Source organism: Schistocerca gregaria, chromosome X (genome assembly GCF_023897955.1).
Source record: "Schistocerca gregaria isolate iqSchGreg1 chromosome X, iqSchGreg1.2, whole genome shotgun sequence".
In the NCBI taxonomy this organism is placed as follows: domain Eukaryota; kingdom Metazoa; phylum Arthropoda; class Insecta; order Orthoptera; family Acrididae; genus Schistocerca; species Schistocerca gregaria.
In genome coordinates this window covers 830,133,781-830,150,528 of record NC_064931.1, presented here as the reverse complement: position 1 = coordinate 830,150,528, position 16,748 = coordinate 830,133,781, and the positions used below count along the sequence as shown (strand labels likewise).

The window sequence follows — 16,748 nt, the reverse complement described above, 5'->3', positions numbered from 1 at the left end:
TCACTATGCTTCTGCAATGCCAAAGTCTCTCATTATCTGTACTATTTAGCATACACATTACACTTCCGTATAAGACTACACCCCCAACAAATATATTTCGGAAAGTTCTCAAAAAATTTAATTTATATTCAACATTGGTAAATTTCTCTTTTTCAGACAAGACGTTTTTGCTATGGCAAATCTGCATTACTTCAGTCATTATCATTTTTTCTGCTTCCCAAATAGTGAAACTTATCTACTGCTTCCAGTGTCACATTGCCTAATCTAATTCCCTCAGCATCACTAGTTCCAGTTTGACCAATTTTCATTACTCTTGTTTAACTTTTGTTGATGTTCATCATGTAGCAGGTTTCTAAAACATTAACACATTTCATTCATTTTTTCTTCCAAATTCTTTGCCATTTCTGACATCATTAGTAAAACATAAAGATTTTATCACTCCATCCTGAACTTTAATCCTCTTTTGATATTTCTTCTTGGTTTTCTGTACGACTTTCTCAATGTGCTGATTGAGTGACATACAGGATATGCTAGAAGGCCATCCCCTCTTCCTTCTCAATCAATGCCTCCCTCTGTTTTATTGCCCTTAGGCTCTTTCATCCACAATCGAGTGAAAGTTGTACAAGTTGTAGAAAACGTTTTGCTATGAAATGTCCAGGAGAGCACTGTAGTCTTCAAACTAAGGTATCGGATGAGTACCCTTTTACTCTTTTCCTTTCTCTCTCTCTGTCTCTGTCTCTCCCCCTTTTTCTTCATTTTCTTCATCATCATCTTCCTTTTCTTCCTAACGGCACAATAATCACAAACCACCACATGCCATAATACTGTTTAATCTAATCACACTGCACTGATCTAATCACACATCATACTGACCTCCAAGTGTGGAAAACCAAACTGACAAATCCATTTTGTACGAATAACCTTCCTCTATGTTCCAATCAAAATTTTTACAGGAGACTGTTTATTATCACTTATTTGTGTCATGCCTTGAATACTGCTCTTTAGTTTAATTTCACATTTTTCTGAGATTCACTGTAATTTTTTAGTTTTTCTTTCATTTATGGAAACCACTACACATGTGATAAATTCTGCATCTAGGGTAACTTGCTGTATTCTTGCATCTTGGGTAACTTGCTATGTTCTGTCTGTGAAAATATTACTGAACAATATAATTAATATTCACATTTTGTATGGTTTTTGAAACAGCTTTTCATAACTCTATGCTTTCTTCACTTAAGTAATTGGTAAAAACACAAACACAGCATGATGTTTTGGGAAGAACACAGTGCATGTATTACAGAGGTGGCAGTACCTTGTTCCCAGGTTGCTAGAGTTCAAAGAAAAGATGAAGGGAATTCTTATCTTGGCACTGTTGCACCTCTTTACCAGGAGTAGAGGGGGGATTGTTTTGAGTACTACCATTGGAAACTAGAGCATTTTTCATGAGACAATAGGATGTAGTACTTACAAGCTGATGCTGATGCCATAAACTTGGGAAATTGATAGTGAAATGAGACATTTGGATGATGTGTTTATGGAATTACATATGGAAATGGATGGAAAATGTGTACTGAAGGAGATGAGAAGTGAATATGTTAAGTTGCAGCAGTCAAATGAGCAACTGGGATGACAAATGCAGCACATAGTGGAAGTAGTGCTATACATGTTACAATGAAGTAAGTGAGATTCATTGATGTAGAGGGCAGTCTACTGAAAATGGTTTTTGGGGCTGTGTATGTCAATAACATCTGGAAACTGAATGGCATGATAGAAAGAGTGAGCCAAGAAGCAAGGATGCATAATGCCACCATGGAATGGCACACTGCACAGTTAACCAGTTTGAAATAAGAAGTATTGAACAACACATGGGTATTCCGGAGGGTAGCAATGGAGGTAATGCATCTCGTAAAAATGACAGTAAAGACCGTGAACCAGGACCTGGAAGTCATAGACACACAGGTGCATACTTTGAATGGTAGAATGGCAGTAGCAAGATTGTTGCAATCTATGGGTTATAGCTTGTGTGTATGCTACTGATAGACTTTGACATAACTGGGCAGACCTTTCACCACTCAGCCTCTGTTACAGAGGAAAACAAGTTGAACATTACACAGCTGTAGTTGTACTGGTCAGAGAAGACACTAGCGATTCTTCCAGCAATAAATCAGACCTACCCTAATGAAACATCAACCCCAAGCTAATCCTAGTCTTAAACTGGCTAACAGATAAACAAAAAAGACATGTTTCAATAGAGAAAGTGCTCTCACATGTACAGTAATACTATGAGGAGCAGTAAGTAGTACATGATGAAGACCGTAAGTGCCACAACCTCAGGCATAATGCCAGTTTTGACTCTGTTTTGTGCACCCTTCATCTACCTTTAGTGGAGGGCAACTCATCAATGCAGCCTACATCTACATCTGTATCTATATACATAGACCACAAGCCACTGTACAGAACTACTAGTAATTTCCTTTCCTGTTGCACTCAAAAATAGAGTGAGGGAAAAACAATTGTCTGCATACCTCTGTACAAGCCTTAATTACTCATTGCTTATCTTGTTTCCCTTATGTGAAATGTACAATGACAGCAGTAGAATCATTTTGCAGTCAACTTCAAATGCTGGTTCTTCAAACTCTCTACAGTGTTCCCTGAAAAGAACATCACCTTCCCTCCATGGATTCACAACTGAGTTCCCAAAGCACATTTGTAATATTTGCCAAACATTTGAACCCACTAGTAATACATCTAGCAGCCCACCTCTGAACTGCTTTGATGTCTCTCTTTAACCTGACTTGATGCGGATCCCAAACACACAAGCAGTACTCAAGAATGGGTCACACTAGTGTCCTATATATGGTCTCCTTTAGGGATGAACCACTCTTTCCTAAAATTCTCCCAATAAACTGAAATCAACCACTTACCTTTCCTACTACAATCCTTATATTTTTGTTCCAGTTCATAGTTCTATGTAACTTTACTCCTAGTTATTTAGCTACTGTGACTGTGTCAAACTGCACACTACTAATGTGTATTCAAACATTATGGGTTTTTTTTTTTTTTTTTTTTTTTTTTTTTTTTTTTTTTTTTTTTTTTTTTGCTGCTCATCTGCATTAACCTACATTTTTCTACATTTAGAGCTAGCTGCCATTCATCAAACAAACTAGAAACTTTGTCTAACTCATCTTGAACCATTTTGCAGTCTCTCAATGACAACACATTCCCATACACCACAACATCATCAGCAAACAGCTACAGATTGCTGCTCATCCTGTCTGCCAGATCATTCATCTATATGGCAAATAACAGCTGTGCTATAACACTTCCCTCAGGAACCCCTGACGATGCCCTTCTCTCTGATGAACACTCAAAGTCAAGGAATATATTTATGTTGGGGCTTATGGGCGCTCAACATCGAGGTCATCAGCGCCCAAAAGTAAAGGAATAGGTACAGGGTTCTGTTACTTAAGAAGTATTCAAGCCACTCACATACCTGGGACTGTATTATGCATGTTCATACCTTCATTAATAGTCTGCAGTAGAGCAAAGTGCCCAACACTTTATGGAAATCTGGGAATATGGAATCCACCTGTTGCCCCTCATCCATAGTTCACAGGGTATCATGTGAGAAAAGTGCAAGCTGGATTCCACTCAAGCAATCATTTCTTAAACCATCTGATTTGTGGACAGAAGGTTTTCTGTCTCAGGGAAATTTATTATACTTGAAATGAGAATATGTTCAAGAATTCTGTAGCAAACTGATGTTAAACATATATCTATCTAATTTTGCAGGTCCATTGGTTTACTCTTCTGATACTTCCTGGTAGATTAAAACTGTGTGCCGAACCGAGACTCGAACTTGGGACCACAACTCATGCCCCGATCTCACAGCTTTACTTCTGCCAGTACCTCGTCTCCTACCTTCGAAACTTAACAGAAGCTCTCCTGCGAACCTTGCCGAACTAGCACTCCTGAAAGAAAGAATATGGTGGAGACATGGCTCAGCCACAGCCTGGGGGACGTTTCCAGAATGAGATTTTCACTCTGCAGTGGAGTGTGTGCTGATATGAAACTTCCTGGCAGATTAAAACAGTTTTAATCTACCAGGAAGTTTCATATCAGCGCACACTCCACTGCAGAGTGAAAATCTCATTCTGGGTTTGCTCTTCTTATATACAGGAGTCACCTGCACTTTTTTCCATTACTTGGGACTTTGTGCTGGGTGAGAAATTTGTGATAAATACAAGCTAAGTAAGAGGTCACTGCCATAGAGTACTCTTTGTGAAACTGAATTGTAATTCTGTCAGGACATGGAGATTTATTTGCTTTCAATTCTTTCATTTGCATCTCTATACCAGTGATGCTTATTGCTGAGTCTTTCATATGGGAGTCAGTTTGATAGTCAAACAATGGTATGTTTGTATGATTATCCTTTGTGGTCTTGTATGATTCTCCTGTGTCAATCAATTCTTGAATCCAAAATTTAAAACATCAATTTTCATTTTTCTGTCTTCTGCTGGCACACCAAACTGGTCAATGAGTGACTGGATAGAAGCCTTTGACCTGAAAAGTGATTTTACATAGGACCATAATTTTCTTGTGTTCTCACCAAGATATTTTTCTAAGCTATGGCATTGGTAGTTGTATGTTTCATGCATTGATCTTTTTACAGATGTGTGAATTTCTATTAACTTTTGACTTCTGTCATTTGCACATTCTCTTTGAAATGAGAGTGCAACAGCCTTTGCTTCCTCAGCATTTCCTAAAATTTGTTGTTGTATCATGGTGGGTCTTTTCCACCCTTAATCCACTTACTTGGCACATACTTCTCCAGAGTAAGATTTACAATCTGTTTAAACATTGCCAATAGTTCCTTCTGTATCAATCATACTGAAACTAAATGAAATCAATTCATTGTCTTAAGTGGGATGCTGACAAATGCTTATCTGCTCTTTCTAGCAGTAATACATTCCTAGCCTTCTTGATCGAGTTATTAACTTCAATAAACTTATTCACTATGATGACATCATGGTTACTAATCCCTCTCTCTATACTGACACCATCAATAAAGTCAGGCCTGTTTGTAGCTACAAGGACTAAAATATTTCCACTGCTTCTGGTCTGCAAAACTAGCTGCTCAAGACAGTTTTCAGAAAATTTGGCCAGTAATATTTGGCAAGACTGTCTTTCTGTACATCCCCCGCCCGCCTTCCACTATAAATTCACAGACATCCGAATCTATACTCACTTCCAATTAATACTGCATGATCTTGTTATTTCTATGCTACTGATGCAGACATTCTTTGAAAGATTCTAAAACTGTCACAGTGGAGTCAGGTGGTTGATAAAAACATCCAACAATAATTTGATTTCATCTAGACCTGTTACATGTGACCAGATAAATTCACTCTCACATTCAAATTTGACCTCTATGGAGGCAAAATTTTTGTCAACTACAATTAACATTCCCATCCTGTGGCACAACTTGGATGAACATTCCAATCCTATGGCATCTAATCTGTCTTTTAAATATACTTTCCATGAATTGCTCAATATCTCAGAACTTTTTAGTTTTGGTTCCAGGCAGCTCTTGGACCCAAGAATAATTTGAATGCAAGAAATTTCCTGGAGGGAAGCACATTCCAGAACTTCGTTACACATACTTTGACAATGTACTGACACAATTTTCACATTCAAAGTGTCTTTACTTTGCATGTGGTCTGATTTTGCTATCTGTGATCCTCCAGTACAACAGATTTGGTTGGACTCGTTAACTGCTCATACATTAGAAGGTACAAAGGGTGAAAGAAGCTAGATATAGTAATACAGGTGTTGTATTTTAGTATATTATTAACTGTGACTCAGGAAGCTTGAGTGGTGTTGAAATGAGCATTGTTGCTTACAGCATGAGATGCCATAAGACTACAATGAGGTGATACTAATGTATATAGTTGTTTAATGTTTTGGAGGGGTTAATGTTTAAGAGGTAGGTCAAAGGAGATTGGAGGTGTTGTGTAGTCACATAACGAGATAGAATGTGCCCCACTTTCTGAGCTTTGTTGCTTAATGTAAGGCAAAAAATGTAAATAGTCTATGTTGTAATTTTGTATGTGAAGTCTCCTTTTACAGACTGGTCATGAGTTTGGACCCAAGATGCAGGAATTCCCAAAGAGGGTAGGGATATAATGCCATTGCTAAATTTCCTGCATTACTGAATTAAAAGCAGCGCCATTGCAGGTGTCTGTTGAGCAAGCAGGCAGGCACAGAGGTGCTGATATGTAATTTCACTAGTGAGCCTGTTTGTACACTGCAGTGTGGCCAGGCCAAGCTGTGCAATCATGGTGACATTGCAGAAAGGATGCACAACTGCAGTTCAGCCTGTGGAGAATTTCCAGTCCATAGACAAACATGGGTGTTAATTTGAACATGTCTGGGTACAATGTATGAGCACAAGTGTGCTATTAATCACAATAAATACCCTCTGATTGTAGCAATTATGCACTGTTTGTCAGCACCCTCCATGACATTGGGTACCCACAAGTCTCCATCACTCTATGGGCCAGTCAGCATGCAACACTGGTCTGGACAGCCAGCTCCACCAGACCAGTCTACCTCCATGCCAATGGACTTAGAACAATGCCCTGGATGAGCCATTTCTCATGCTATACAGTGGCACCAAATCTTTGTCTTGGATTGCAGTGATTCACAGCTGGGGCACCACTTCTGCCATCCTTCCAAACCAGGGTGAGCTTCTAACCCAGTTGCAGTGGACACATACGATGTATGCATTGGTGGCACTGATCACTCAGGACCACACGATGCTAACTCAGGCATGTGCTGTCGAGTGGAGTAAACAGTAAAAGCAGAGCCGGATGGGGCAACATGTGGCCTTCTGACTTCATCAGCACCATCAGTGGACCATGCACCTGCAGACACAATACTCAGGTGCATCACAGTAATCCAGTGTTGTAACACAAGGTGAAATAAAAAAAAAAATGTTGTCTCTTGCAGTGGAGTATTCCTAGCCACCTGTCGCAAGCACCACCACATACACAACCCACCACTCTGCCACCTCTACACCATAGCAACCCCCTAATCATTCCACGATGCTATAACAGATACATGTCATACATAGACCTTCTTGCATTTATTTAAGTAGAGAGAAGACAGGATCTGTATCTCACAAAATTATTACCATCTGTTGACCATAACTAAATAAGAGCATATAAAATTAAGACGATGTTTATTCAGCTTGTAACAGCATTTTCAATTATTTACAAACAGTTCTGTAAAGTTTACAAGAGCATAAATTTCCAATCCACACATGAACTCTTTATACAGGAGGTTCCTCATTATTCATTTATCAGTCCTTTCCTTTTAATGGTATATATTGACATTATCCAGCTTTCACCTCACACAAGGTAATATATATTGACATTATCCAGCTTTCATCTCACACAAGGTAAGTTACACAGATGACAGCCTCCTTCAACTCTGCAGGAAAGCTTCTATTGTGAATTTCATGTAGCTAACAGTTTCAAAGAAGTAGTCAAATACTTCCTTGAAGGGTTGCTAAATATCAGTGGAATCTCACACATCACGGGATCAAATCTCAGTTGCACCACCGAATATTTGAGTTGGCCCTTAAACCTAGACTTCACCTCTGAGTGATTTGAAGCTGCACCAGCAGTGACATGTGTTTCAGATTCCACATTAAGCTGTAGGACCCAAATAGCCAGCAGGATACCTAGGTTAGGTTAGGGACATGTAAGTCATGAAGTGGTGTAAAGACCATTCACCCACATGTAATTATTATTATTATTATTATTATTATTATTATTACACAGTCACAAATTGAATTAAAAAAACACAATACAAGTTGTCACTGAGACAAGACAGGGAATCCTTTTATACTCCTGGAATATGACATGTTTTCCAACGTAAGTGAGATGGTCAGAAACAGAAGCAGAGAGGGGGCAGGATTTGCACATACTCCAATGGTCACAATAAAGTCAATGATCATTTTGAATCAGATATCAAACCAGAAATCATACTCAGAAAATCTGGATTACTTACAACAGTAGGTAAATTTAAGCCATCCACACCATTACTGTATTCAAAGGAATGCACATAGTGTGTGCCTAGAGGAAAGTATTTGTTTTGTAATTCGATGTCTATTATGTCCTTCTCAAACCCAGCAGATGATTCTGATACACAATTATACTTTCCATCAATTTCTTTTTCACCATTGTACTTCACTGTAGCTACTCCATTTTGATGCAATGGTGTTTCCTGAAATGAAAAAAAAGGACATAAAATTAAGCTATTTATTCTTTATTGGAAAATATGTTAGGAGAATTAGGATGATTCTAATGTACCTGGTAGTTGTATTCAACCAAGCCAATGTGTCTTGTTGCTAAAGGAATCTCAAGATTGATTGTGCCCTCTACAAATGTTGCATGATTTTTAACTTCCCATTTGTTGATTGAATTAAACAATGCTGTATTGTTTGGCCAAATGAATTCAAAGTTGTAAACGTTATTAACACTGTAAAACACATATAAATCTTAGCATATTTGTAGCAAAAAACAAAAAATAAAATAAAAAATAAGAATGTAAACAAACATATGAAAGATGTTACTACTATGATGCTATCAGTTGTGATAATGGAACCACAACTGCTGTTTAATACAGCATTAAATCTGAGGGAATTCATAGTAAATAACTAGGTTAGTTTCTTCAACTATCTTTTTAATTTTACGTTCAGAAGTATGCAAACAGAATAGTTAAGACACTAAAAATAGCATTCTTATTAGCTTTTAAATTGTTTTGGAATTAAGAGTTCTGCACCTTTGGTCTAAAAGTAGACAAACACATACCCAAATATGTGTATTATGACAAGAAAGATATACTGTGCAGGCCAATGTTGAATTCCTCAAGTCGCGTGAAGTTTTGCAACTTAAATACCTCTACATCTCTACTAAAATGAAAACAGCACTGTAACCTTACTCAATCTGAAAAATAAATCTGTTCGATTAATCTATAGGTGAATGAGTATTCTTACAAGCATACATTCTGGGGTTGGACAAATATAGAAACACCATGAGAAATCAATGCTTGAACATAAATGCAGATGCTAGCCAGGTACAGGGAAATCAGAAAAAAAAATCATCCACCAAGTGACAACAAGGACAAAAGTGTGTATTGTGTGGTCATGACAAACAGTCATAGAAAAGTTCTGTGATGAATAATAAGAGGATGCTGCAAGAGTCACTGAAGAATTGAGTGTTACACTTCTGAATGTTATCATCAACAGAACAACATGTAGGAAGCTACATAAGTTGAGAACTGCAAGGGTGAGCTGGAAATCCAAAACTACTAATTAGTGACGCAAATTCCGGTAACACAAAAATGTGGTGTTGAGTCCATGAAACCTGGACTAAGAAGCAATGAAAGCCTGTAATTTGGTCAAATGAGTCTGTTTCACACTGATGAAGTTTTCTCAGGTTATCAGCTCAGTCAAGGGATTGTTCTGTGGCAGTATTTTGACAAGTTTCCTACTTTTCATTGTCAGCCTGAAGATGATGAGTAGGAAACTTAATAATCTGATAAAACTTCATAATTGAAATTTTCTGAAGCAGCCTACATTTCCTTGTTTCACTGTTTCCACCTTCTGGGCAAGTTTGCATCAAAAAAGCAAGCTTGCTGTACTTTCTGTGATGATTTGGGCAGCTATATAATGGTATTCTGAGGACCCCATGGGTTCTACGAAAGATCGCAGAAATGCCAAGGATTATGTGAAGGTGATACTGTATTGTAAGATGACAGGGCTCCTGTTCACACATCTCACAATGGCCAGGACTGGTTATCTGAGGGTCATGATGAACTGTTGCATCTAACCAAGCCACTATAATCACCAGATACAGATATCAATATTATTGGTTATTTGTAGTCTATTTTGGAGAGAAGGCTGTGCGATTGCTATCCACCTCCATCATCATTATCTGAATATGACACTATTTTGCAGGAATAATGATACAAATTTCCCTTAAAAATCATACAGGATCTGTATGTATCCATCCTAAGGCAACTGGAAGCCATTTTGAGTGCCAATGGTTTTCCTATAGTGTGTTAGGCATGGTAACGTGTCGTGTTCGTGGTGTTTGAATATTTTTCTTCATTCCCTGCAGGAGATAATGTTAATGGATAATCAGGAGCTTGAATTTTCTATGAGAGAAGGAGTATCTATTATTTAGAGGTAGTGCCTTTTGTTTCCATAGAATGTACCATATTGGAATAAAGAAATGTGTATGAACAACAGAGTAAATCAGGATTGGTGCTTGACTTTGTTCTAAATCATGCCTGGGTAGTAAAGTGTGGTGATAAAGTGTTGTACCACCAAAAAATTACAGAAAATCATACCATCAGAACTCCAAAATGTGAAAAGATGATTAATATGATCCCACCAGTTGATGGTTGCACTCTGAATTTCTTATGAACAGGCAATTCTTCGTGTTTCCCCTACAGGCTCTGATGCTTGCACTCTAGCTCATAAGGATGTAATCAAGTTTCATCACAGATTTAAACCCTGTCCAAAAACCACCTTTATTACTGAATAGATTTTAGAGACTGCTGAACAATAAGCTCTCTAGGAACCCACCTTGTACAAGTCTCATGATAGTTCCATTTGTTTTGAGTGGTGATACCTGCAGTTCGTTCAACTGTAAGTTGCTGGTCTTCTCAGATAAATGAATCAATACAAGCTTGCAACATGAAGTGTGATGCTGCTACTGGATGCCCAGAGGAATGTTTCTTATCCATGCTTTTGCAGCCAAATTTAATGTTTTCCACCTATGCTTAAAAGTTCTTATGGTTCATCTACAGTAAACAGTCACCATAAAGGAATTTCTAAAGAAACAGAGACTACTGTATAACAGGTATAAAACAAGGCATAGGCCTATTGATAGGAAGCAATACATGAAGTCTTCAATGACTCCCATAGCAGAATACCCCCAATCCAAAGAAATTGTGGCTGTATGTAAAGGCTGTTAGTGGTACAAAAGTTAGTACACAGTTACTCATGGACAAGACATAAAATAAAATTGAGACTAGCAAAGCAAAAGCAGAAATGCTTAACTCTGTTTTCAAATGTTTAATTCTCTTACCACTGAGCAGATGAGTGAAACATAAACTAGTGTTAATGGAGTTGTTATGTCCAGTACCTGGAAGAAAGCACAAGCCACACTTGTCTAAAACTAGGGCAGCAGAAGTGATCCACAAAACTACTGCCCAATACCCTTGACATCCATTTGTTGTAGAATTTTAGAACAGATTCTGAGCACAAACATAGTGAGGTATCTCAAACACAATGACCTCCCCCATGTCACCCAGCATGTATTTCGAAAACACAGATAATGAGGAACCCAACTCTCACTTTTTTTTCACATCACATCCTGAAAGCCATGGTCAAGGCAGTCAGGTAGATGCAGTATTTCTTGATTTCCAAAAAGCAGCTGACTCAGCACACAAATGCTTATTGTCATACATACAACCATATGGGGCATCAGGTGAAATTTGAGATTGAACTGATAATTTCTTGGTAAGGAGGATGCAGCACATTATCTTTGATAGAGAGTCATTGACACATACAGAAGAAACTTAGGGTGTACCCCAGGAAGCGTGTTGGGTCCATTGCTGTTCATGTTGTATATTAACAATCTTGCATACAATACTGATAGTAACCACAGACTGAAGAAAACTGTACAAATATTCAGTCAGACTTTTATAAGATTTCAAAGTGGTGCAATGATTGGCAGCTTGCTTTAAATGTTAAAAATGTAAAATTATATACTTCTCAAAACAAAAACAAAAATAGCATAGTATCGCATGAATGTAATATTGGTTTAATGCTTAGCAGGGACATGAAAAGAAATGATCACATAGGCTCAGTTGTGGGTAAAGCATACAGCAGACTTCAGTTTATTCGTAGAAAATTAGTGAAATACAATCAGTTTACAAAAGCAATTGCTTACAAATCACTCATGTGACCCATCCTAAAATATTGCTGAAGTGTGTGGACCCATACCACATAGGAGTAGCAGGAGATATTGAATTCCAACAGAGCACAGCAGAATGAATGGCCACATATTTGTTTGATCCATGGGAGAGTGTCACATATATGTTGAAAGAACTGAATGGCAGACTCTTGAAGACAGATATAAACTATCCTGAGAAAGTCTACTAACAAAGTCTTCAGAACTAATTACTCCCACAGGGACTGTGAGGACAAGATTAAATTAATTACAGCACACACACACACACACACAGAGGCATTTAAACACTCATTCTTCTCATATGTGAATGGAATGGGAAAATGCCCTAATAACTGATGCAGAGGGACTTACCTTCTGCTATATGTCTGAGAGTGGTTTGCAGAATATGGATGTAGATATAGATGAAGAATGTGGCAAACATTTAGATCAGGAGCAGAATGCAATAAATACACATCACTTATTTAATTGTAACAAGTGTTCAAACATATCCCAATATGAGACAAGAGAAACTCTCAAGTAGCTATACAGTTACTAGAGAATAATGAACATGCTATACAGATATATGACTTAAGTTCAGAGAAGATGGACAGATGGAACAACAAAACTATAATTAAGCTAAAAGAGATTATGTTCACATTTACTGAATGCTTAAATGCTAGATAGTACAAATAACTTTGGTCCAGTTTCAAATATATCCAAAACACAATGCCATATGTTTAGCTACTCACTGAAGAAAGTAGAAATGGGTGCCAGTACAATGAATTCAATTTGCTCCTTGGAAATTCAGTAATGTGTGCCAGTTACACTATAAGTTGCTGTGTTCTTTGCATAACTAGCAAAAATGTGAATATTTGAGCATCATTTAATAGTATCACTAAAGTTAGTGAGTACAGAATATCTACAAACTTGTTTGGTGACACAAAATTTGTTTTCAAGTGCAAAAGTGATTAGGTATTGATTAAGCTTATGAAGGGTATTCATAAAGTTGTAATAATCACTTTCAAAAATTAAGTTTATGAGATTAATTTTTTATTTGATGCAGATCCCTGTCTTCATTCCTGGTACACACTGAAATCCCAATTCCATAGGACCACAGAGGAACCAAAGCAAAATGGCATAATCTGTTGGTAAAGTTCGGTATCAAGCAGCAGTAGAAATGTTGCATCTGTGTCAACATAACCCAGTCTCAACATAACCCAGATGACTTTTTTAGCCACTCAGATTTTCCTGATGCAGCTGAAATATTGCCAATGCTGCAAAAAATTAATTGCCTCATGATACCACATTTTATCAATGGGCTGTGCCATTTGATTTTGGCCCCTCTAGTAGTGTGATACAGTACTGTGATGTGAGGATTTCAATGTCTGCTAGGAGTGCTGACATTTACCAGCAAACAAACGAAAAATTATTAACAAACCTTTATTTTTTGCAGTGATAGCTAAAATTTATTAGTACCCTTGTATAAGGGAAGAAAATGTCCTGTGAAACTTAGTTATTATCACCATGTCTTACCTTTCATTCTTGATCAAAAAGTTGAGGGCTGCCCATGGGAGCATTTTGAATGGTGTAGTAGAATTTACAGTTCCTTTCATATCTGAAGCTGTTACATAATCAATATCAGCAGTAGCTACTCTATTACTTTCAGGCCAATACACATTTGCCCTGTAGAAAAATTAATATCTTCATCAGTGTTATCAAACAAATAATGTCACTTCTTGAGGACACATAAATCCATTATTTTTACACCCACTTAACAGGATCACAGAAAATTATCTCTTAATTTGAATATAATTTACATACTTCATATTCTGCTGTTTTCCCAGTGGTTTGAAAAGAGCTGTAGCAATGAATGTCTTTTCCGTATACATAGGTGTTTTCAGTGAATAAAACAAGTCTGTTAGGTCATTGATGTATTTCAGCTGCAATATATTCAGAATTTCTGATATCTGTCCATTACCCCACTGTATCTGCAAACGACCATTTGTCCCTTCTTCCTGTGAGTCAAGCTGTTAAAGCAAAAGAAAACACTTATTTTGTAAAATATCTCTCTGTGGTAAATTCTGTAGCAGTAACTCTATAAAATTTATTTTTGTGATTTTTTTATTGCAAATATGGTGATTAATATATTCTTACCAACACAGAATATCCATACAATGATCTTTTCTTGTAAGTAGAATATCTTGCAGTGCTATCAACATATGAATATGTTTCAGTAGAGTTCATCTTTGTAAACACAGTGTAAACTTCAAAGTATGGTGGAGGCAGTTTTAGGTTGCATTCCATTTCAACATCTTTCTCAGAACTTGCCTTCATTGAAGCATTTGTGCCAAACCTGAATAACAACAAAATTGCAAATTTTTAATTTCAAGTGAAATCAAATGCATGCAATGGTGATTTCTTCCTGCAAATATCTGCCAATAATAACAGTCTTATCTGTTTTTAAGGGCAAGCTGGGCATTTAGAATGAGTTGATTTACATGGCACTATCATCCACCACAAAACTGCTCTACAGTGCATTCCATATTAGTGATCATTCATCATGTGATCAAAAGCATTAGAACCTATTCCTGAAATGGGTTGAAAATGTAGTTCGTCTAAGGACAGATAATTTCTAGTAAGCAATTCATCCACTTGACTGACAAATTCTTTGCTTCTGTAGAATGGGCAATTTCTGCCATACTTCTCATATTACCATCTTCTTTCAAATGATCACTAATTTTGAATGAATTATCATATACAGTTACTTTGAAAAAGCAGTGAGATCAATGATACTATTATATCACGAGCAAACTAGCATTTAGCCACTAATTTCAGAAGATACTCTAACCATTTTCTTGATTTATCATGGAATGAAAGTGTTTCTCTGCCTGGTACAACATTATTCTTTCATTTAACAACAGTACTGGTAAAAAAAAAAAAAACGTGAAAATTTTCTTTGGGAGTCAGACCAATATAAATTCAGAGTTCTTTAACTTTAGTGCAGTTCTCTTATTTCATAACTGATAGGATATATAAGTTTATCATACATGGGTTTTCAAGCAACTAATACTAACGGTAAAAGAACTCAAAGAAATACTGCAAAAATCCTGACTATGTTATCAGTGAATTTACCAAAGGAATCTAGTGATATAAAGTAAGTTTAAAACTTCCATTGTAAATTTGTCGTCGTGTGTTATGAGTGAAGCTAGTCATGTAACTTACAAATTTATCTTTTATACCATGCTGATGGATGATGTGTGCAGTCTACAATACCTGTATTACTAATAGTAGACTGTCTTCATATTGCATTATATGTGTAATATGGAAGAGCAACTAGTACTATTTCATATGCAAGCAATGTATGTTTCATAGTGTGAAGGTTGAGAGAAGCATGATTTTCATTCAATTTTTGATGAATTCAAATATGGTAACACTTCAAGAATGGTTTTGTATGTTCAGAGCCAGAACTTCTTTATATTAATTTTCTGCCATTTGAGTATACCAAACTACTGCGAAGCAATCTCAGTATCACTTTAAGTGCACACAGCAGAATGGGGCACTGAAATCTTTCTAACATTTATATGATCAAATATGTTAAAGCCTTACACATGCCTTGTAATTTATTTATCCATAAACAACCCCATTTACATTTATTTCTGGATTGTTTTCATTAAGACGGGTAAAAATGAAATGTGAAAAAGACACAACTAGCGTAGTTTAAAATAATATGACTTTCATATCAAGTGCATGGAGAACAGAATTAAAATGTGGATGATAAACAATTCAGACAAGAAGAATGCAGAAGGTTTTGAAATGTGATGTTACAGAAGAATGATGAAGGTTAGGAGGGCAGATCAATTAACACTATGCTGAAACTTCCTGGCAGATAAAACTGTGTGCCGGACCAAGACTCAAACTTGGGACCTTTGCCTTTCGCAGACAAGTGCTCTACCAACTGAGCTACCCAAGCACAACTCACTCCCTGTCCTCACAGCTTTACTTCTGCCAGTTGGTAGAGCACTTGCCCGTGAAAGGCAAAGGTCCCGAGTTCGAGTCTCGGTCCAGCACACAGTTTTAATCTGCCAGGAAGTTTCATATCAGCGCACACTCCACTGCAGAGTGAAAATCTCATTCTGGAAACACTATGCTGCATTTTACAAATTTTGAAATTATGTTTTATTACTGTATGAGGAGATTTACAGTATTTCGTATTCTGATTTCAAATCTGGTTTTTGGTTTTCTGTAACACATATTTTTCTACAAATCATATTTGAAATTTCAGATTAAATCACACTTTTTCTCATGGGGAATGTTTTTAGTTGCATTAAAAATACTTTTTTGTAACCTTGTATAGAATCATTACACACTGCATTTCAGTAAATAATGGTATAAATTCCCTTAAAACTACTAATAATTATTGCAAAAAAACCTACACATGTATGTCAATTTAATTTTCGTTCACTGATTTCACTGCATCACTGATATGAGGCACAACTTCTCTTCCTTCATTGTCTCCCTTCACCAGCGTATCCTCTATTTAGCGTAAAAGAGTAGTCACCCATCATGTTTGAAATCTACCTTCCTGGTATCTCTTTCCATCACCTTGATGTCCTGTCACAAGCATTTTTCACTGATATCAAAAAGGTTTGAATGGAAAAAAATCAATTTCAGATGTAGGAAATGAGTCCTGACACTCGTGTTACATCCTAATTTCAT

At 36.9% G+C, this 16,748-nt stretch overlaps 1 protein-coding gene across 1 annotated transcript in view; it reads right to left on the bottom strand.

Moving 5' to 3' along the window:
• LOC126299332 (uncharacterized) overlaps positions 1–16,748 on the bottom strand; it is a 793,355-nt gene that overhangs the window by 279,876 nt on the left and 496,731 nt on the right. Inside the window, exons 43-47 of the mRNA XM_049991162.1 lie at positions 14,187–14,385; positions 13,854–14,059; positions 13,566–13,715; positions 8,379–8,547; positions 8,077–8,292 (exon numbers count right to left, since the gene is read on the bottom strand). Of these exons, the coding sequence (XP_049847119.1) occupies positions 8,077–8,292; positions 8,379–8,547; positions 13,566–13,715; positions 13,854–14,059; positions 14,187–14,385 (940 nt within the window). The remainder of the gene's footprint in view (positions 1–8,076; positions 8,293–8,378; positions 8,548–13,565; positions 13,716–13,853; positions 14,060–14,186; positions 14,386–16,748) is intronic.